The sequence below is a fragment of the Sinocyclocheilus anshuiensis genome, unplaced genomic scaffold, assembly GCF_001515605.1.
Source record: "Sinocyclocheilus anshuiensis isolate Anshui unplaced genomic scaffold, SAMN03320099.WGS_v1.1 scaffold613, whole genome shotgun sequence".
NCBI classification, from domain to species: domain Eukaryota; kingdom Metazoa; phylum Chordata; class Actinopteri; order Cypriniformes; family Cyprinidae; genus Sinocyclocheilus; species Sinocyclocheilus anshuiensis.
In genome coordinates this window covers 542,772-565,302 of record NW_015536487.1, presented here as the reverse complement: position 1 = coordinate 565,302, position 22,531 = coordinate 542,772, and the positions used below count along the sequence as shown (strand labels likewise).

General features: G+C 38.9%; 1 protein-coding gene across 2 annotated transcripts in view; it reads left to right on the top strand.

Moving 5' to 3' along the window:
* Window positions 1–18,894, top strand: part of LOC107684761 (sonic hedgehog protein A-like) — a 50,324-nt gene extending 31,430 nt beyond the window's left edge. For both annotated transcript variants that reach the window (XM_016481120.1, XM_016481129.1), the window contains 2 exons: window positions 15,942–16,203; window positions 17,977–18,894. In XM_016481120.1, coding sequence (XP_016336606.1) covers window positions 15,942–16,203; window positions 17,977–18,671 — 957 coding nt within the window. In that variant the 3' untranslated portion in view covers window positions 18,672–18,894. The remainder of the gene's footprint in view (window positions 1–15,941; window positions 16,204–17,976) is intronic.
* The last annotated feature ends 3,637 nt before the right edge of the window (window positions 18,895–22,531 follow it).

Below are 22,531 nucleotides of genomic sequence, written 5' to 3'. Positions count from 1 at the left end.
AAACAACCCAATTGCTGGGTTTGTCCCTATTTTACCCAGCACTGGCTTGTATTTAACCCAGCATTTTTTAGAGTAGCCTATAATTAGAAAGTTTGTCTGGCTAGATTGACAGAACATTTTGTCCCAGAAGAGAGCTGGTGCACAGTAGACGTTCTAAATCACACACACACACACACACACAAATTACTTTTCATCTAACAAATTGGTTTATTTTTTATCTCTTTTCTTCTGTCTTTTATTCTTCTTGAATTTGAATATTGAGCTGACATCATGGTCTCATCCTTTTAAGGCTTGCAGAGGAATATATTTCACACAGACACAGAGCGAGAGAGGGACAGATGGTGTGGTGCAGAGGAAGCCTTGGGTCACAGACATTTTCGTGTCCTTTCACCTACTCTATTATCTGTCTATGTCAAATTTTCAGCACAAGTGCACTTAAAGAGATAGCTCTCCCAAAATTTAAAAAGTGGCATCATTTACTCACCCTCATGTTGTTCCAACACTGTATGATTATATCTTTATTCTTATTAACAAAAAATGAGTTATTTTGAAGAATGTTTAAGCTGTTCAGAAAGTAAGTGGAGTCCAGAACTTAAAGGGATACTTCACCTAAAAATAAAAATTATGTCGTTAATTAACCCTTCGCAAAGCCCTTCTTAGTTACTGTTGCTATCTCCGACAAACAATGCCGCTCTCACACTACACATCATGTTCTCATGCAGTAAAAAATACATTGCGGAGCAAAGAGGACAAGACAGAGCAGGTTTCTTCTGGTAAGAAACAAGGTCTCAGGACTCACTTTCAAATTTTGTAATTTTTAAAGAAAGTCAACCAATAAATAGCATTTTGTGGCTCTTTAATGTGTTGTGACAGATCACTGTACTGCCTCACTTCAAACGCGTGAACTGATCGTCTTTTCATATGCACTTTAAACATAAAATAAACATTAATGAACATCAGAACATATTTTATTTCAACCGCAGAACACATCATTTTTCAAGTTTAAGTACACCAAAGTTAATCTACTCTCCTGTCTGATTTGTGGTTAAGGCTAGAAGAGATACAGCTGCAGCTACTGGGCATGCACACATGAATATAGCGTTATTTTTGTCACACTGTACAACAATATTTCCTGTTTTTGCATTATTGTTTAGGGATGGGGTGGATGTAGTAGACATTAGTAAAACATAATTTTCTACCTATTATATTTCATTTATTGTTAGTTTACGGCCGTAGCTGTCAGACAAGATGGCGGATTCGATGTTATGATTGGTCAGATCGCCTGTCAATCAAGCTCTTTGCGAACAGTCAGTCGCTCACCCTCATGTCATTTCAAACCCGTAAGACCTTTGTTCATCTACGGAACACAAATTAAGATATTTTTGAGGAAGTCCGAGAACTTTCTGACCCTGCTTAGACAGCGATGTAATTACCAAGTTCAAGGCCCAGAAAGGTAGTAATGACATTGTTAAAATAGTCTATATGTGATATCAGTGGTTCAACTGTAATTTTATAAAGCTACAAGAATACTTTTTATATGCAAAGAAAACAAAAATAATGACTTTTTTCAACAATTTCTTCTCTTCTGTGTCAATTCACGAGAGTACCACGACGCATGCGTGTGATGCTGATGATGCAGGAGCTGGCGTTCTGATGTGCTGCGCCTTGTTTGCGAGGAGAGGAATGCACAAAAGAGAAGACATTGTTGAATAAAGTCTTTTTATTTTAGTTTTCTTTGCTCACAAAAGTATTCTTGTAGCGTCATAAAATTGCGGTTGAACCACTGATGTCACATGGACTATTTTAACGATGTTCTTACTACCTTTCTGGGCCTTGAATGTGTCAGTTGCGTTGCTGTCTATGGAGGGTCAGAAAGCTCTTAGATTTCATCAAAAATATCTGAATTTGTGTTCCAAAGATGAACAAAGGTCTTGCGGGTTTGGAACGACATGAGGTTGAGTAATTAATAACAGAATAAAAAATTGTAGATGAACTAACCCTTTAAAAGCAGTGTTATTACTTTGCATGAAAAGCAGACTGAAATTTAAGCATTGGTTCACTCTCAAATCACACTGGTCAGTGAATGTATACACAGCTGACAGCAAACGATGAAAATAAGCTTAGAAACATCCTGTTATGTGTGAGAACCAGTAAGTTTTGATGTTAGTTGCCCTTTCGGGTTTGTGTTGCAGTGCTGGATATAATCTGTATGTTTGTGTTGATATCTATCTTAATTTGACAAAACTGTCTGTTGTTTTAGAAGACAGCTATCCTCATGTCCTTATTGGAGCTTAAAAGTTTTGCACCCCACTGACTTTCATAATATAGATTCAAACAGCTGAAACTGAAATATCTCCTTTTGTGTTCATACAGATTTGGAACAACATAAAGGTAAATAAATGATGACAGAATTGTCATTTTTGGGTGAACTGTACCTTAAATGTGTGGCATTTAATGTCCAAAACACCTTTTTTCCTCCTCTGTTCTTTTTTAAGTTATGGAAAACCCGTATCAAGCCACAATTATTTCTTATAACTGTACTGCAACTTTCTCTCTACCGACTAGTTCCCAGTTTCCAGAAGTCATTGCCGTAGCCTGTTCAGTGTCTCCTGACTTCTGTTTTCTTCAGTCTTTCTTCTCTATAAAGAAGGAGTCTGTATCTCCTCCGTCTATAATTCTCTCGTCTCACTCTCTCTTTCTATCTCTCATGTGGATGAAGGGCAGGAGTGTAGTCTCTATATTTAGAGCAGGCTGGTTTATTTACCTGCTGCCCTTGCTAACGTGTCCTTGCTAAATGAAGGCGAGTAGGCCTATCACCATCCTAAGAACAGCGCTTCACACCATCAGAGCTGACGGTGGTGTGTGTGTGTGTGTGTGTGTGTGGGTGTGTACTCGTAGGTATCTTGATTCTGCTTTTTTCAGAACCTAACAGACGAACCAATCTCTGCTCATCAGCGTCATTATGCTCGTAACAAGAGTTATTGATGTGAACTGCCAATCTATGCTGCATTATGCTTGTTAAAGTGGATGCTTGTTGTGGAAGTAGTTACACAATAGACTGCTGATCTAGCTACGTCTGCAGGACGTAGTATGTCCTCACAGCTGCCTGTATATGTATAATGTGGCCATTACTAAGTTTAAACAACTCAAAAGTTGTTCATCACTGGTTCTGAATCTCTGTTTGTGTGCAAAGCGTCTTCCTATTTTCTGCATTAGGCGACTTTAGCTGTTGATTGACGTACATTCGTTCTTATTGTCACTCAAATCAATCTACTGATCAGTGTTGGAGGGTTGGGTGCAGCTGAGGCGTTGCATCTCTTTCTAAACCTAATTTATCTTTGTCTCACAAATACATACGTGCATCTGTCACATACAAATACACACAATAACCTTGAAGTCTGAAAAATTCTACTTGTCTGCACTGCTAGCTTTTTTTCAGTCGCTGGGCAGACTGATGTATTGTCTCTTTGCGAGGATGTTCTGTGTGCACTCATTTCAGCTATTATAACTGTGGAGTAATTGTAGGGGACTAGGTTCACGTCTCATACATTTACTGTAGAAACGAAAAGGATGGTTCACACAAAAATTAAAATTCTGTCCCTAATGACACTGAACCTGTATGCCTTTCTTTCTTCTGTGAAGATATTTTGAAGAATGTGTTTGTCCAAAACAACACTGGACACCACTGACTGTTATTATACGGTCAAAAACTGAAGCATTTTTCAAAGTGTCAGCTTTTGTGTTCCATAGCAGAAGGAAAAAATTTGTACAGTTATGGAATGATTTTATCGTGTGAAATATTCTTGAATTCACCAGCCTTTACTCAGTTTTGTGGGGAAAAAAACTGAAATATTTGTTTTCCCCCCCCTCAAAATTGAGTAAAAGCTGGTGAATTCAAGAATGTAAATGGATATACACAATAGAATCTTTATAAATAGATGTAGAAATGTAAAGTTTGTGTGTGTGTGTGTTTTATCCTTATCTTCCTTGAACCTAAATCTTCTATCTGTCTAAGTGATGTGACAATACATTCGCCATACCTTACTTGAAGTTAATATAAGCTGAGGTAGTTCCAGTATGTTTGTTGTACCTTTAAGCAGAGTTTTGTTATCTAATACATTAAGGGGTTCCCTTTCTCTTCAGAAGTTTTTTCTATTCTTTTAGTTTTAAAATGCAGCTTCTGTATTTGTGTTTTAGCAGCCCCTTCTTCCTCTAATCACTGATGATATTAATGTGGTGTCAACAACAGTACAGGAAGGGTCTCTTACTACAGTTAGGGAACACCTCTATATCGCCCCCTATTGGCTATTTGTAGTAGTTTGAACGCAAAGAAAGGATGTTACAGCTCACATTGTATTGGTCCCTTCACCACTCAATCTGTCACACAGAGCATGGTGCTCAGAGCCATTTTATACAAGGTCAGACTCAATCACAGTTTTGGTTAAGAAGACTGTAAACTGCTCAGCACCTCCTCATCCAAATCCTCGCCCCACCCCCTCCGCTGCCTTTATACATGACATACATCAGGTTCTCATGTGCAGTCAGTTGTTTGTCCTCAGCTCACCACAGCTCTTTGTCTCTTTAAAGGGGTCATATGGTGCTGCTAAAAAGAACATTATTTTGTGTATTTGGTGTAATGAAATGTGTTTATGCGGTTTAAGGTTAAAAAAACATTATTTTCCACATACTGTACATTATTGTTTCTCCTCTATGCCCCGCCTTTCTGAAACGCGACGATTTTTACAAAGCTCATCGGTATGAAAAGCAAGGTGTGCTCTGATTGGCCAGCTATCCAGTGCGTTATGATTGGCTGAATACCTCAAGCGTGTGACGGAAATGTTACACTCCTTACCATATTGGGATGATGCCCTGTCAGGCCAGAGCGATGATTCAAAAACATGAAAATGCACCAAAAGCTTGTAACACTCCAAAGAGAAAGGAAAAATTGAAATCGCATCATATGACCCCTTTAACTCATATTCTGGCCCTTCCTGGTCTCATTTGCTGTCTTTTGTCCATTTCTGTGGTTAATTATACATATATTCATCATTCAGAGTCAGGACAGTCTTTTACTGTGTCGCTATGTTCATATTCAGGGCTCAAGATGTAAAGCAAGTGAAGCATATAGATATATGATATATGATATGATATGGCATAAAGGTTTGAATGGATTGAATGCTTTTGGCTTACCTCAAAGATTAAGAACTAAATATCATTGCCTATTGCTTGGCAAGGGTTTTGTTGTTAAATAAGACTCTTAAAATAGTTTTGGGATCAGAAACCTGCTTAGGAACTTTCTATTCATCATAATCCAAACAATGTTACTAAAGATGGTTGTTTCCTTTCAAAACATGCTAAGTAATAGTGTTGAGATGTGGAGGCTTTTTTTTAGGTAAATGTGTTTCAGAGGAAGTCATTATATATTTCTTGAACATCAAAGTGTCAGTGGGACAGGGAGATGAATTGTAATTGGCCAGTTCGGGTCATGCTCAATGCCAGGGTTGCCTAGAGACAGGAAACGCTTGATTCTAATTGGGTTGTCTGTCTGATGCTGCTTGCCGGTGTCCTGTCCTGCATCACAGCACACATTATTTCAGGCACAGACACCAAAGGATCGGAGTGACCCTCTGGTCTAGAAAGCAGATTGACAACGGGAATTATTGCTAGAAGTTCCTGGTATGGCAGAAGAAAGCATGTATGGAAGCAACAGAGGTGCTGGATGGAAGCGGTGTAGAATTATTAACAGAGGGAATGTCCTGAGATGTGATTCTCATCACGAATAATCCAATTTGTAACACAACAACAACAACAAAAACATTTAGTGAAATACCCACGTCAATGCATTGGTGAATGCATTACTTTTCATAAAAAGTAACTAAGTAACGTAATTAGTTACTTTTTTATGGAGTAACGCAATATTGTAATGCATTACTTTTAAAAGTAACTTTCCCCAACACTGGAGTTAGTGTTGTATTTATTAAGATTTTATTTGGCATAAAATAACATTTATTTAAATACAAATATAAATAGGATCCTTGCCATTTCAACTGTCTTATATAATGATAAAAAACCCTATTAAAAAATAGACCTAACCTTATTGTTCTTTACTTGTTATCTCTCACATTTCATGTCCTACAATCCTATTTTTCCAGGCAAATGGCCATTTTATGTTATTCTAACAACACTTTTGCTTTTGCTAGTAAAAACATTCATTGTATCATTTTTTTTTAAATATCTGCTATAAAATCTACACCGTACTTACAGAGTTTACAACATAAGACAGTTTTGCAGTATATATAGGGCTTATATTTATACATGTAAATATAGATTTAAATATGGATTTTTATATTCATATAATGAATCTGACAATAGTATATCTTAAAGCATTCCAAAAATAAATTGAAAATCTTTTAATACATCCTGGAGATTTATGGAGCTTTAATAGGACTGTAAAATTCCAGATTTTGTTAGAAAGGCAGTAAAATCCAAAGCAACGTGGCTTACAAATATTTAGTACTGAAGTCTGTTGTGTAGATCTTGGAAGATATATGTATGATATATACATCAATGTTTAAACCAAGGAAATTATCACAGCTATGCTGAGATATTATATTACCCTGTAGTGAAATGTTGGGGAGATTAGTTTTTTTGTAAAACAACTATTTTAACAGCATTACAAATAAGAAGTATATGTGTCTTGTACTGTATATGACAACAGTTTATCAGGTAAAATGTAACAATGCAGCTTTGTTATAAAATGAGGATTTAGCTTTACAGTACGTCTTCATAAAGTCTTGTTGTTCCCATTCCATATGGATCCTGAAATAAACAACCACAAATGAAATAAAAATATATGTAATTTGCTCGCTAGCTATAATATTTTTCAGATAATTTGAGATTTTTCTCCATTGTTATACTTAACAGACAGTAAACCATTGATGTGAACGACTGAACCATGGATGTTTAATGCCTTGCACTTATTTCATTCTTGGATCAGCAAGGCCATATAGAGACAGTGTCCTCCACTGCATGTGGAAAATGTGTAACTACAACAACAAAAAGATTTAAAAAGAAACAATACAATGAGAAGAACAACTTTGACTCATCAGAGCATGGCATATTTTTGGTTTATTGTAATTACAAATGCTGAGGGCAGCATGAAATACTAAAGCTGAGAAATCTGTGAATTGCTCTCCACTATAGACATATATATTACAAAAGCACTGGAGTGGAGAAAAATTCAACACATTTGTGAGTGGTGAGTGTTCGTCTGCGCTGGGTCTTCAGTTCTAATGTGGCAAGTTGGTGAGGTTTTATGCACTCTCCTGTCATTTATGCTGGAGCGACGCAGTCCACGGATGTGGCGGGTCTCACACTGCTGAGTTTGACTTCATGGGGATCAAGTTGGAAAACCTTAGTGAGCACCAAAAATACAAATAATTAATTTAGGGTGATTAATTAAAAAAATTTAACATGATGTGATTGAGATTAGAGCATCATGAATACAGTATCAAATGTGTGTATGCATTATTATTATTATTGTATTCTTCTACACCTTTCCTACATCTCTGCCTTTCATATTCATACTGTACACTCACACCTGTCTGTTTTCTTTGTGATGCTGGTCTTCACATTTACGGTCACATTAGTAGAAGTGCTTTAAATCGCCCCACCACCTTTCAGTCAGATAGAGTTGATAAAGGCTGAGATGCAGACAAACAGATCAAACCACCTGCCAACATGATCCATATTGTTACGTATTAGGACGTCATTTAGTGGAAGTGTGATTAAACACTGAAAGGTACCTTGTGATTTAGCTGCTTCAAATTGTCATTAATATTCTTGATTATTTACATCGGGGAACTTGATGCTTGATGTTTCTGCGCTCTGCATTTCCTCAAGTTGCATCACTGAGAAAAGTGTACAAACACTTCCATGAATGTATTAAAGTGCTTGTGCTTACAAGCTATATAAAGTACATATACAGTAGTCGTTCTGATTGTCGTCTGTAAAATGTGGGCAAGTAATCACATTTTACAGAAAAGGCTTCTTGGCAGAAGCAACAAAAACTGTTGGTTGATGGTTACATGTTATGGTTTCAGCTTGTTTGTGTTAACATAATCTTATGATTACAGCTGAGATTGATTTAGGTGTGAAATCAGCGAACACAAAGATAGGGTGAAAGCCAAAACAAGAATAATTAAATACAACAGGTTCCATAATTTACATCCTCAAAACTCTCCAAATGTGTATCAGATTTTAACTGAGTAATGTCTAAAACTTAAAACTGTTTCGATGATGTGTGGGGTGAACTTCATCTGCTAAGGCTGTAGACTATAAAAAGTGCCATGTTTGCTATAGACTACACGAGGGAGCGACCAAATCAATTAAATAGAAAAGAGAGGAAAAAATGATTCTTTTAAAGTTGTACCGCCTCTCAACCTGGTGCAAGCTTTGCAAGCATGTGTCATGTGTCTGTCTGCTGAGCTTCTGCCACATACTAAACAACGGTGGATATGAAGAGAGTAAGACGTTTAGAGTCGCAGAGAAGGAGCGTTAGATGGTTTAACAGGCACTGAATTCTATATTGCAGTAGGTTAACAGTAGAACTGAGGTCTAAAGTGGATTTTTTGTTCTAGCAAAAGGACACACCTGAAAGGGCTGGTGCAGGTTTGTCTATCTGTCTATACAGTAATCCCCCCTGCTTGTTCTGGAAAAATTCCACAGATCTGAACCACACCTTTCAAATGCTTCTAATATGATTCTCATCTACAGGAAACTATTATTTGAACAGACTCTGCCTCGATAAAGCTGACCTGCCAATCTCGAAAAGTCATGTTTAACTGATAAATAAAATTGTCCGTTTCTATATCTAGAGGTGCTTTTCTAGAGATTCTCGCTTTTTTCAGTATAGTTGAGAAAGTTGATGCTGGCTTTCATAAAACTGACAAATGCCTTTGCTCTGTATGGTTATTAGTTAGAAATGAATCTGAGCCTTGAACAAATACCTAATATAAAACACACAGAAACATGTCTGAACCATAAACATCTCTTGAAGCAAGTTTGTCTGGAGTTTATTAAGATCCATAAATAGATTTAGAAAGCTGATTTTGCTTTTGAAGCTACCACAAGACATCAGAGCTTTAGAGCCTGTAAAACAAGGTGAGGATGTTAAATAAGCCCACAGACACAGCTCTGGACTTTCTCAACCATTTGTTTTAGGCTATTCTTGGGATTTAGAGCTTGCTTTTTCTTATTTGCTTTCTTCTTTTCAACATTTCTACATATCACATAAGTAAGGGATAATGTACAGTCATCCCATCTTTATCGCAAAATAAAACTGGGTGATCAGGGCTCTGATTTGAAGAGTGAAGGCACAAAAAACGAACTAAATAAATAAAACACGAAACTAGCACAGTTCTGTAGCAAACTGGTTGCCTGGGACAAAAGTCAGTTATACACTTTAGTAGTAATTATACAAAACAAAATAAAATAAAAAGCAGAATCAAGTGTTCCAGAGAGCCAAATAATAAATGACAATAACCACAACATGTGCTCAAGAAAACAGCGCAAAACGTACCAGAAAATGCCAGAGCACAAAATAAACTTCTACAAAGGTTCAAATATATTGCTAGTACTCTGATTAAATGTAATGCTGATTTAGTGCTAGAGACAAACCATCTGGGTCAGATCACTAAATGACTCTTGAAGAGGTGTGTCTTGAGACTTGAGAGATCTGAGGTAGTCCATCATAGCTTCATTTGTTGTCTGTGCTTTATTTTCACACCTTTTCCTCTTCTCTTCATTTCAGGCTTTGCTTCTTTCCTGTACAATCATGCTGCCCTCGATCGCAAAACTCTGGCGACCGGAATGAGGTCATTATCCAAGGCTGTGATGAGGAACTGCTGCATTCTCTCTCTCTCTCTCTCTCTCTTCTTCTTCTTCTTCTTCAGCAGCAGTAGTCTTTGGGATCATTCTGCTCCACTCCTGATCTTTGATGACGTTACAACACTCATCCTTATCTATCACCTCAGAAGCTGAAGCGTGCAGACACATGTAGTTAACAATTAATTTTACAATCAATATGAAAAATATTGGCTGTAATGTTGTTCAGTGAGCAACATCCTGAAACCTGTCTAGGAGACTTTTGAGTGTGGGAATGTTTTGTTCACTATTCTTGTGGAATGTCAATTTGGTAGAAAGGCTGCACTTCTCATGGTGCAATGGTGACTTGCATGGCTACTACCCTGTGAGTGGATGTTTAATGATGCTTTTACTTCTCGGTGGTTATTGTGGTCAGCCGTGTTGAATGTTGACTACATTTCCAGAGAAATGACTGTTGCTCCAGGTAATATGGCACAGGCCACAAGCACCCCAAGTTCATTAAATAGATACTGTCTGTGTCCTCAGGTCAAATGGCAATTGAACAAAGCATGCTGCAGCAGATGGTTTACGCTCATGTGCTCACTCATTTGTATCCTGAACTTTCCCATATCACTGCAATAATATTTTCTTCCGCTGTCCATCACCATTTTACATCTCTCTTTTCCAGGAGTGTTAAATATTCTAAATAAATATGGAACCACATATAGAATTGAAAACAGCAACAGGTTGAAGTATGCTACCACTAGTCATTATGATGACGACTAAATTGGTTTTCTCAGCCTCCACAATGGCAATTTTTAATGGCACTGAGTGGAATGTGTTAAGTCCATATGAAAATGCTATTGATAACATGCTTTTTTTCGTCATCATTCTAGGATTTATGAATTACTCTAAGTGCTCACCAGCCCCCTTTGCCCCCTAAATCTCTGTTCCAAGCGTATTTGCGCATCTCTAAGACTCTCCGCTCCCTCCCGCTGTGTTGGGTTGACCTGGGGCTTGGCTGTCTTGCCTTGGCCTTGAGAGGACTGAGGCTGTGTTTAAGTAGAGGGAGCGGCTGAGCGAGGCAAATAAAAAACTCTTTACACACTCCGAGACGGTGCTGAGCTGGAACCTCAGGTACGCGATTGTGAAATTCCCCACGTTCCACTCCCTGCAGTCCACAACAACACAAAGAGCTGCCCAAGTTCCTCCACAGAATGCTTGTCCTTAAGACCGTTTCGCTGTACACTAACTTCTTAGGGTCATTCTCAAAGGATAAGTCAGTTGGGGCGGCACATGATCTTGAATGAGTCCCAGAATTATACGACACTGTTTGTTTGTAGGGCTTATTCATGCTACACATACAGTTACATGAATGCATGACCTGAAATAGGATGTCTGCGTAATCATGAAGTCTGAAAAACAATAAAAGGAATGGAAAACAATATCCGTGATCTCTTAATTGCTGATGAATGCAGTTGGGGAGATGTAATTGAAGAGGAGCAACATGCGGCTATCTGTGTCTCCTCTGTTTTCTTGTAGTCATTCCCACACTGACCAAAACCACTTCATATCAATTAAGTTCCAGTTCATAACGTGTTCATCACAGCATATAGAAAACCTTAGTATACTCTGCACAGTTCAATTCTTTTAGACTACACTGACCAGGCGGTCATAATCTCATTAATTATGACATAAAGTAACTTCTGTGTGACTATTTGCTAGAAGCAGCAATTGAAATACCTCCCTTTCGGTTGCATATTTGGAGCTTATAAAGTTATTTTAGAAGACTTTAACTACTCGATTTGCTGTCGACATTCTGCGAAAAGGTTCACACTGCCTTCACCCTGAGAATGAATATAGTGTATAATTTTGTTAATTGACCAAGAATCAGTTTCCAGTTAAGCTAAATCAAAAATGATGACAATTTTTTGGGAAAGAGAAACAGACACATTTTTCCTTTGTGATGCATGTTAAACATGCCGATTTACTCATGAATAGGCAATATTTAATGGCATTTGTGAAATTTCTGCTGTCAGAAAACTGCACACTCCAAACCAATTAAACAACAAATCACCTGTGTCATGCTCAATTGAACAAAACCTTCAGCAGGGGCCCTGCTCTTCTTAATGTATTTCTCAAGACAAGCAGCCACCATCTTTGATAGAGCAGTCTGGAAAATGTGTGAAAACAAGAGAAAATAAGACAATGAAACACATACCTTACCCGCTGCTATGGGCCAGGGAACACAGTGGTTACCATGGCTTAATCTGTCACTGAAGTGGACTTTAAGGGGTGACAGGGTTTTTGCAGGCTGATCTTTCTCCCAAACAGACAGCTTAGCATTTGTGTGCACAGGAAGAGCCCTTTCCAATATCACAAATAAGCTGTGATGGGCAGAAGAGCCAATTTAATCTCTGTCTCCTACTCTCTCAATCTCTACGCCAATGGAATTGCAGCTGATAGAGAGGGAAGAATATTTCATTTTATTCTAAATGATTTAAAACATTCCTGGCTTTTCAGTTTGGAAATAGACATTTGGACAATATTTCAAAGAAAATGAAATCCTGTAAATTGTTTAGAAATTGAACCTTTCACTTTAAAACCTTGGCAAAATAATGCTGACATAGGGGACAGTGCACAAAGTATAATAAATATTATGCATATTAAAAACCAAACTACTTTATCTGGCTTTTTTTTCAGGTTGAGAGATTGATGGGACAACAAGCGATTAACCTGATAATTATGTGATTAAAGAGATCAAAAGAAAAGGGAAAAAAGTTTGCATCAAACTGAAACGTCTGTGTTTTTGCCATGTTTTGGATTGTATTTGGGATCGCTTTATTTGTGGTTATTTTATAAATCATTTGGATTCATGTGCACAAACACAGTCTGCGCTGACTGTGATAAACGAAACTTTTAACGAAAGTCGCGCAATTTATTCACCCTTACATGCACCTTAAGCAGGACCATAAATACAGACAAAATGACTTGGTCCATTAGCAGGTCACATACAGATGGGGCTGAGCACACATGCATGTCGCAGCCTCACAGACAGCAGCGGGGGGAAACTAGTGCGTTCACATCTCACCGTGTCCCTCCCCTGAAACCCACCTTCTTGAAAGGTTTTTGCGCGTCTGTTTTGTGGGATAACATCAGAAGGGTTCGTCCCGTCGAGCCAATCAGGTCCCTCCCTACCTCAGATCGCAGCTATAATACATAGGAGTAAAGAGGCTTCTCGCATAAGTGGCTGTGGCTTCAACTACCGTTGTGATTTCGAGGTCAGTCTTACCTTTCCCATCCACGCCGCAACCCTCCGGTGCGTTATCAGACAAACATTTCCGCACCTGTCACGGTAGGGCTCGGCGCCGAGGGACACGCGTGAGCTGAGGAGACGGCAAGGACATCGCCGGAGATCCGCGCAGCGAGAACGAGAAATCCTACTAGACACACCGCGCAGGGCGCTCTAGAACACCGCAGCGAGATTCACCGTGCGGCAAAATGCGGCTTATGGCGAGAGTGCTGCTGGTGTCTCTTCTCAGTCTGTCCTTGGTGGTGTCCGGACTGGCCTTTTTTTTTGTCCGGGTTGAAGGCTGTATATAACATTTATGGCGTCTCACACAACTCCATCTGTTATCTTTTTTCTGTCCCCAACATGGCTTTCCACTCTCGTCGCATTAGCAGGGATCATTTGAACTTCTGACCCTTTGCAATGCAAAGGAACAATAACATTGCTGTTTAGTAAATGCATCGAAAATATTTTTTCTATACTATGCATATTCAGGATTGCTTCCGTGTAATTTATAACGCTATTAGTCTGAGTATAATATCTTTATTAGTCCATTTCGGACGTGTCTTTGCGGAATAGCTATTAGGTTCAAAGTCTAAGTCATGACTGGTTAGCGCATGGACGAGGTTTGCTTAAACATTGCGAATGTCAACCAAAGTGGAGTTACACGCGCCGCGCAGGTGTATTATCAAGTTTCCCCTTTTCTGTTCTTTAAAAAAAGATGAAACCCCTGTCTGGTGTGGTTTTCTCAGATGTATATCAAACTCTACTTAAGGTGAATGTGATTATAAGTGTGCGATGACCCGCGGGCACACTCGCTGCCGTTAAAAATAGGAAAGTTACCCTTGCAATCTTGTAACTTCAAATTAACGTCTCAGTCTTTCAAGGGGAGTTAACGAGGTGTCATGTTAACAAATGTTTTGGAGAAGCGCACCCGAGTGTAAGAGATGGTTTGTTGGTTGAACACGCTGTGTCATCAATTGGGCTTAACGGTGCTGCTCGCGAAATTAGGCGCAACTGCGAGAGCATCCAGGAGGCTGTTTGCTCTGACAGGTAGCTGATAAGTGTTTCCTCTAAAACAGTTCATTTCGGTAGGAGATTAGTAGCTGACTGTGACTAGGCGGCTTGTTGAACAAACCTCGTGTGGAGCACAAAGCGGCGGCACAGGGGTTCCCGCTGCGCTTCATGGTGGCTGAACAGCGGCTTCATTTGGCTTGATTTGCGGCACACGACCCAATGAATTAATAAAGAGTTTAGGCTTCACGGCTCTTGAATCCCCAGTAGTTTTGCTCAGAATGTGCTAGGTTGTGTCTTTCGGTGCCTCGTTTGTATTTTCCGCTCTCATTCAAGTGCCACAAGTGCTGTAGAGCTATTAGGCAGCAGATTCCAAGTATAATCACTAAATCCATTTGAGGGTAAAGTACCATTCTGTCATTTTCCATTCAGCCCACAGATATTCCACACATCATCAGTATCTCAATATGAAAATAATGCATGTAGACGCATATAAGAGGATGCATCTGTGAAGCGCAATAAGTTTTTGGTGGTTTGACAGATCCAAGTATTGAAACATTTGAAACATTGAAAAATTGAAACATTTTATATTATATAATTGACTATACTTCTTTTTTTTTATTTTTTATGATGGAATCTAATCCAGTGTAATTAGGTGCATGTGGCTTTCACTACACACATGAAAATTAGAGGGTCAAGCAAATCAGTAGAAAGTGAGGCGATAGTAGTCTGGTATAGGATGTTAGGCTAAGTATGGTGTGTGTGTGTGTGCACTTATGAGGGGGGAGAGAAAGAGGGGGAGAGCGAGCAAGTCAAAGCTAGGAGGGTACGTGTGTGAATTATTGCAGGTATTAATTTGGCATAGTGTCACAATTTGCAAGCATATTTTGAATAGATTTTATATAACCTCTGAAAGACCGTCGGTTAAGCAATCACATCACGTCCCTTGAGCAAACCTGTGCTGCAAGAATAATGAGTAGTTGCTTCTCCTTTTGGACGCAGTGAAAGAGTCTTTTGTGGTGTTTTATTTGACATATTGGTTAAGTGTTGGGAAGAGTTGTCCTGGAGAAGGCCAAGCATCTCCACACAAGGTCCCGGGAAAGGTTAGTGGGTGCACCACCCAAACATGGCCTAATATTCCACAGCTACCTGCACCTCAACGAAAGCCACTGCTCTAAACCTTAAGGTTATAGTACAAAACCACTATAACTCAAACATCCCTTTTTAGTATTGTTTTCTAATTTCAAGTTACCATTGCATGTATTTTGGCCTTTGAAAGAGAAGAGGCCTTGATGCAGTCACACCTTTCCCTGGTTGGATCTATATGTTTCAGATCAGTGAAGCGAATGCAATAACTTATCAATTTTTCATTAAGCTCTTTGGGCAGAATATCCTTGCATGCAAGGCTGAATTATTTCCAGTGTAAATACAGGTTTCTCGTACGGTCGGCTTATTTGTCTAGACGTATCTATTGGGATATTACAGAATTATTGTCAGCAAATGATGTCTGGGGAGCTGTAATCCTTGAGAAGGTTAGAGAAAATGACAAGATACTACTGAACCAGTTTATTTCTTTAAATAAATTAGACCTGTCGGTTTATTTACGGGGTGCAAACTGCTTTTATGTAAGCTATGCTATTATTTTTGGAGATTCAGAACATTATTTATAAATTTGTAAAAAAAAAAAAAGTTTATAGCAACATGGATGAATGAATAGAAATGTATTAAAACTCAGTTAATTACCTCTCTTCCTGTTCTCTCTCTATTCTATTAGAGATGCAAAGACAAGCTGAACTCACTGGCCATCTCTGTAATGAACCAGTGGCCAGGGGTTAAGCTGCGTGTGACAGAGGGCTGGGATGAGGACGGTCACCATTTTGAAGAATCACTCCACTACGAGGGAAGAGCTGTTGATATCACCACCTCTGATCGAGACAAGAGCAAATATGGCACACTCTCTCGGTTAGCTGTGGAAGCTGGATTTGACTGGGTCTATTACGAGTCCAAAGCCCACATCCATTGCTCTGTCAAAGCAGGTAAGACCATGGCAGCTTGATTGGAACGGCAAAATAAAGAAGTGATGAGCACGTTTCACACTCGATTTCATGTGAAAAAAAGCAGGGTTAACTGCTTTTAAATACTGATACAGTAAAAAAAAGTTATTTATTACTGGAAGTGTACTGTATTAGTGTCATAAAAATAACATCTGGCAAAGGAATTATTATTTCTAACAAATATTATTCTAATTAATAAATCTACTGTATATTTTAGGATTTATAAATAATGATCAAGTGATAAGCAATCAAAGCCTACAAATTGTTTTAAGGCTATTCCTCTATTAGACCTCCTTTTAAATCTTTACACCTTATGAAATTCCTAGGACAGATAATGCTGTGTTAAACACAGAAAGACTTGCCAGCCAATATATGAAGTGATCTTACATCGCCCCACTCTGTTTCTTTGAAGGAAGCGCTTATCAAGTCATCACAAGCTCACTCACTGCAACGGAACGCACACTGTACAAACATTTTACTAGAGATCTATGAAAACAAATTGAGTATAGTATTTTTACACGCGCGCTTGAAAAAATACGACGAAGGCATCACTTGCGCAATTCTTGTCAGGATTTTATTTAGTTTAACACTGATCGAAAGTAATTTATCTGGAACATATTGGCAAAGCCTCATAAGCGTTCACCAAATCGTATCATTTAAATTCTAAACACATTTACAAATACATTACAGGCTTTTAACAGAGCCGGGTCGAACTCGCTCGCGCAAATCTGTTTCTCAGTTGACACCATCTTATTTCATGCCCTAGAATCTTACGAGAGGATTAGACGAAAAGTCCATTCTATAGCTCTGTTTACCGACCCAAGAGATCGGAATGTGAAGAGATCCCACAAGGCCCGAATTATTGTCATTAAGCTTGACAACGGAGAGCAGGATGGTTTAAAAAAAAATGAAAGGAAAGAAGAGGGCATTGATTGACTACTGCTAGCATTTCTAATTTACATTCAAATCTACACCATTAGAGCCTTGGAAAAGTGTCTGGGCTGAGTAAATACTGTTTGAGCCTGCTTGGGGTTTTCTCATTCTATAAGTGTGAATTGTCACATAGAAGTTTCTGCACCTGAGCAAATATGAAAGAGGCGCAAGGAAAGGCAGAAGTGTCCTTTTCCAAGAGTGCTCTGTACACAAGCTGCATTAGAATGACAATGTGCGGGCTTTATTGGTTTTTAATTAGAGCAGTCCAGACTCTTTCCTCCTTCATCTCACACAAAGACATTGTTTTTTGGGAAAGCTTTCGATTTACAGCCTAATTCCCGTTGCCACGTTTTCTTTTGTTTATTCATACTTTTTCTTACGCGAGGCGACTTTGGGGCAGATTTAGCTGCCTTGCGCGCATGGTTTTCGAGCTTTTTGACTCGACAACCTCACCAATAACGACTCAACACTCTTAAAAATAAAGGTGCACCACGATGCCATAGAAGAACCTTTTTTTTTGTCTAAATGGTTCCATAAAGAACCTTTAACATCTTGAAGGACCTTTCTGTTTCACCAAAGATTCTTTGTGGCGAAAGAAGGTTCTTCATATTATACAAAGGTAAGAAAATAGATGGTTCTTTAAAGAACCTTTAACTGAATGGTTCTTTATAGAACCAAAAATGGTTCTTCTATGGCATCGCTCTGAAGAACCCTTTAAGCACCTTTATTTTTAAGAGTGAAAATGTGCTAAATTAGCGTAAAACATTTATGATGTAACTTCTCGATATGCAGCATAAGAAATATTGCTATTTATCTCGACAGAAAATTCGGTTGCGGCGAAATCTGGAGGCTGCTTCCCAGGCTCGGCTCTGGTCTCGCTCAAAGACGGGGGACAGAAGGCCGTGAAGGACCTGAACCCAGGTGACAAGGTGCTAGCGGCGGACGGCGATGGGAAGCTCATGTACAGCGACTTCATCGTGTTCACAGACCGAGACTCCGCGACGCGACGCGTGTTTTACGTGATCGAAACTAAAGAACCCGTTGAAAAGATCACCCTCACCGCTGCTCACCTCCTTTTTGTCCTCGACAACTCAACGGATGATCTGCACACCATGACCGCCGCGTTTGCCAGCAGTGTCAGAGCCGGACAAAAGGTGATGGTTGTTGATGATAGCGGTCAGCTTAAATCTGTCATCGTGGAGCGGATATACACGGAGGAGCACCAGGGCTCTTTCGCACCAGTGACTGCTCATGGGACCATTGTGGTCGACAGAATACTGGCGTCCTGTTACGCCGTAATAGAGGACCACAGTCTGGCGCATTTGTCCTTCGCGCCCGTCAGGCTCTATCATAGCGTGGCATCGGCCCTGTTCCCCAAAAACTTCATCAGTCAGTCCAACGCGACTTTACAACAGGAGGGAGTCCACTGGTACTCCAAGCTCCTGTATCAAATGGGAACGTGGCTTTTGGACAGCCACATGCTTCATCCTTTGGGGATGTCAGTAAACTCAAGCTGAAACCCTCGTATGGAAATAAAGCAAGAGAAATCACACTAATGTAGGATCTAAGACAATATTAGTAGGCTACAAGCAAGACAGAAAGAGAGAGCGATAGAGAAATAAAGAAAGAGAGAGACAAAGGCCCCGAGAGGAGTTGGGATATTTATTACAATGACTTTAAAAGAAATGTCATTTTCAAAGAATAAATGGAGCCTTAAAAGTTTTCTTTGCATAATTTATTCTCGCGTGAACTCAGGCTGGGGGCACACAAACGGGATCATCCAGCGGTGCAGAATCTATTTTTGTATATCTCATGTAAACAGGAAAAAAAAAGATTTTTTTTTTTTAAAGAAAAGTAAGAAAAAGAGAAAGAAACTTTCATGACAGGTTGTAACATTCTGTGCATATGTGCAAATGACTGTTATATTTTAGGGGTAAGCAAACGCCGTGGGGCTCCAGAAATTATATTTTTATACACAGAATTGTACATTAGATTTTGACCGATCGTTACCTAATCACTTTTCGTTATTTGAAATAGTGTAAGATACGAGAATATATTTTAATTTAAAAAGGTGCAGAGTCTTTGCAGTCTTGTGCTGTTTTCTCTTTTAGAATTATCTATTATTTTGTCATTGCTTTAGTTGTCAGAGTGCGACAGACATGTACGTCCTTGTTCACCCTTCTCTGGCTTCATTGCTTCTTGTATTTCTTTAAGAAAATACGAAATGCACATTCTGACAATTCAGTAACGATAATAGTCCCACAGTAAAGAACAAAGGGTTTCGTTAAACAAATGAATAAGTAACTACTGTACATTTACTAAAATGTATTTTTCTTTTCATATTTTGTAATAGGTAAATAGTTTTATAGAAATAAAATGCAGCTGATGCACAGTTTGGATAGCATATGATTGAGTGGCCATACCAGTTAACCTACCTTTCATCAAGGCCAGGTGTCAGGAAATGTATAGAATTGATTATTTATATGTTTATTATAAATGAATGAGATAAAGAAAATATTCAAACTGTTTTGTTTCATGAATATCCGTTGAAAATGCAGACATTAAACATCTACACCTATCATTTCAATAACCAGATTTAATATCATTATTATTGATATTATTTTTAACGCCCATAAATATTTAATTGTCATTGCTGTGGTTTAAATAGTCGGCTCTCAAGGGCTGCTATTAAAATATTAACTAGGCTGGTAATGTTCATTGCTGTGTCATGTTTAACACATGGCACAAGAAAAACGATATAGCCTACAGGTTGCTTACATGCATATAATTAAATAGGCCTACAATTTGTGTTTTATTGTTACAATAAAAACGGTATCTGACAGAGTCGACCAATAATGTTTCCATTTCCAACCCACGTAAATCGGGCTACTCAGCTTGCATAAAACTCGAGTGGGAGAAACGAGTCCATTGAAACAAACGTGTGGAAATGCGAAATGAAGTTAAATCGTAGCTACTGTTGAAAACGGCTGTCGGTAAGACGCGAAAAAGTCTTTGATCTGGATTTTGTATGCTTGCGAAAAGTTGTGGTCCCATGTTAAATATGAAGAGGACAGTCCTTCGCAAATAACATCTGAAAACCTCTCACGCAGATTAAAAAGGCCACTGTTTGCGTGCTTTAGACGCACCAACACATTTCCCACTGGAAATAGCTCTGCTTATTAGATCGGCTACTTGCTGATTTCACATGCGGAGGTCTATAGTGTTGCTGTTACTCACCAAGCGAGAATCACCTCAAAAATCTGTGACGCAATCAAATACACATTTTTTGAAGAAATTCACATGGATGACGTAGAACAAAGTCCCCACCACCCCATGGTTGCGATTAAACACATTAACACCGTGTTCCAGTCTTCATGTAATTCGGATTTTATAGTGAAGTTTCCCTATAGTGTAACAGGTGGCGCACCAGGTGCAACAAGAGGAAGTGAGGAAGCGCTCCACTTCTCATCTAACAGGCTACATCATACATGATGCACGAGTCAGTGCAGCGGCTTTTTTCCTAACTTACGGTTTAGTAAACCCAAACTCTAAGGTTTCCTTCGGTTAATTCTGAGATGTAATATGTGGCTTCTACATACATGCAAGCAAATGACAGCCTAACCTTTTGCAGCCATCCAATAATGAGCCCCGAACCCATTCACAAGTCCAGACATCAACACAAGTATCAGACATTCCCTATCTGTGTGTGAAATTAATAAGCTATTATAAGCATTCACCTTTGAAATGACAAAAGCTGATCGCATCCATAGCAGAGTGAATCGGTGCGGTTTTGTCAAGCTGAGTGGCCAAAATGTCACCTTCACCAATTCAAAACTTTCACAAACACCTCCCAGACCTCGATATCATTCACTGAAGTCTCTGTTGAATAATATTATCACTGTGACCTCAGCGGATAAAATGGCTATTGAGAACAGTAGCTACTAAAGTCTGAAGTGAATGTTCCCGTCTGACCTGACGTGCAAATACAGACAGCAATGCCAAAAACATCAGCATGAAGGATCAATAAATATAAAAGATGGGCTAGGTTAGCGTCTTCACCATCTTTGTGTTGCACTGACCACATATACAACCACATCCATTTTTTGTCTTTTATGATGAATGCGTGCATGTGTGTGCACGGACACTTTGAAGGGTGTTAACTAGTGAGTGAATGGAAGTTTGAGCTTTTGAACTCTGTTGCAACACGAATAGAAATTCCACTAGCATTTCTTGAGGAGACTTCATTGTGCTGCAGGTTTTGCTGCTTTTTAGAGCTGTTGGTGAGGCTCACTCTCAGCCCTGACCTTGAGCATTTACACAGACACAAAAGCGACCGGGCGAAAGCATTCCTCGGAGCAGGTAAATAAAACCAACTAATCCTTCAGAGGGGCCTTGTGTCTGCAGAGAGAGCAACTGTTTCAACAAACGCTCGCCGGCATTTGCAAACAAAAATGGACTGGCAACTGTTGTGAAGTGCGAAGGAAATACAGCTTGCCTACCGTTAAATTCCAATCATTCACCTTGATGATTGCATAAATATTTAGCCAAGAGACAATCACTTCTCCAAAACTACAATTTCCATGAAACTTGCATTTCAAATGAAAACACAGACTACAGGAGAGACCAGAGTTTGGTGTGGTGTGGCATAAAGATTGTTTGGGACACAATTTACAATAAGGTTTCATCCGTTATCATGAACTAACAATAAACAATTCTTCAGCCTTTATTCATCTTAACCTTAATCTCAACATTTACCAATACATCAAGATCAAAATGTGTATCTGTTAACATGATTAAATCACTAACATGAACATTTGAAGTAATATTAACGAAAGTTAATAAATGAGTGTCTCACAATTGATAATAAACATCTCTCAGAAAGCAGATGCAAGGTGAGTGTCATTCATTTATCAGTCCATAAAAACAACACAGGCAATAGAGAAGATAAAATCCAGGAAAAGGATTTATTTCAAGTAATTGTTCATAAGTACAGTCAAGGCATATTATCGGTTTTCATTTGACGAGCTCCGTGAAAGCTTACTAAACAAACACCATTTATATTCTTCCCAATTCAACATGTAGGACAGTCTGGTGTACACATTTCAGACACATCAAAACAGTTTCATTAATACAAGATCGAGGGACAACAAAACGGTGATCAAAACAGCATAAATCACTTCCCCCAAACAATAATGATTTCCAAGTAATGTTTTCTTTTCGTCCAACAACGCAACATGTGTGTATAGCTGGCAAGAGTGTACAGATCATTCTTGGGCTTTGTGCAAGTTTTTGAATTTTGGAACTCAGTAGGGTGTGGTCCCAGAGACGCAAAACATCCACGGACGTGGGCTAATACAGTAAGGAAATCCAGAAGCAA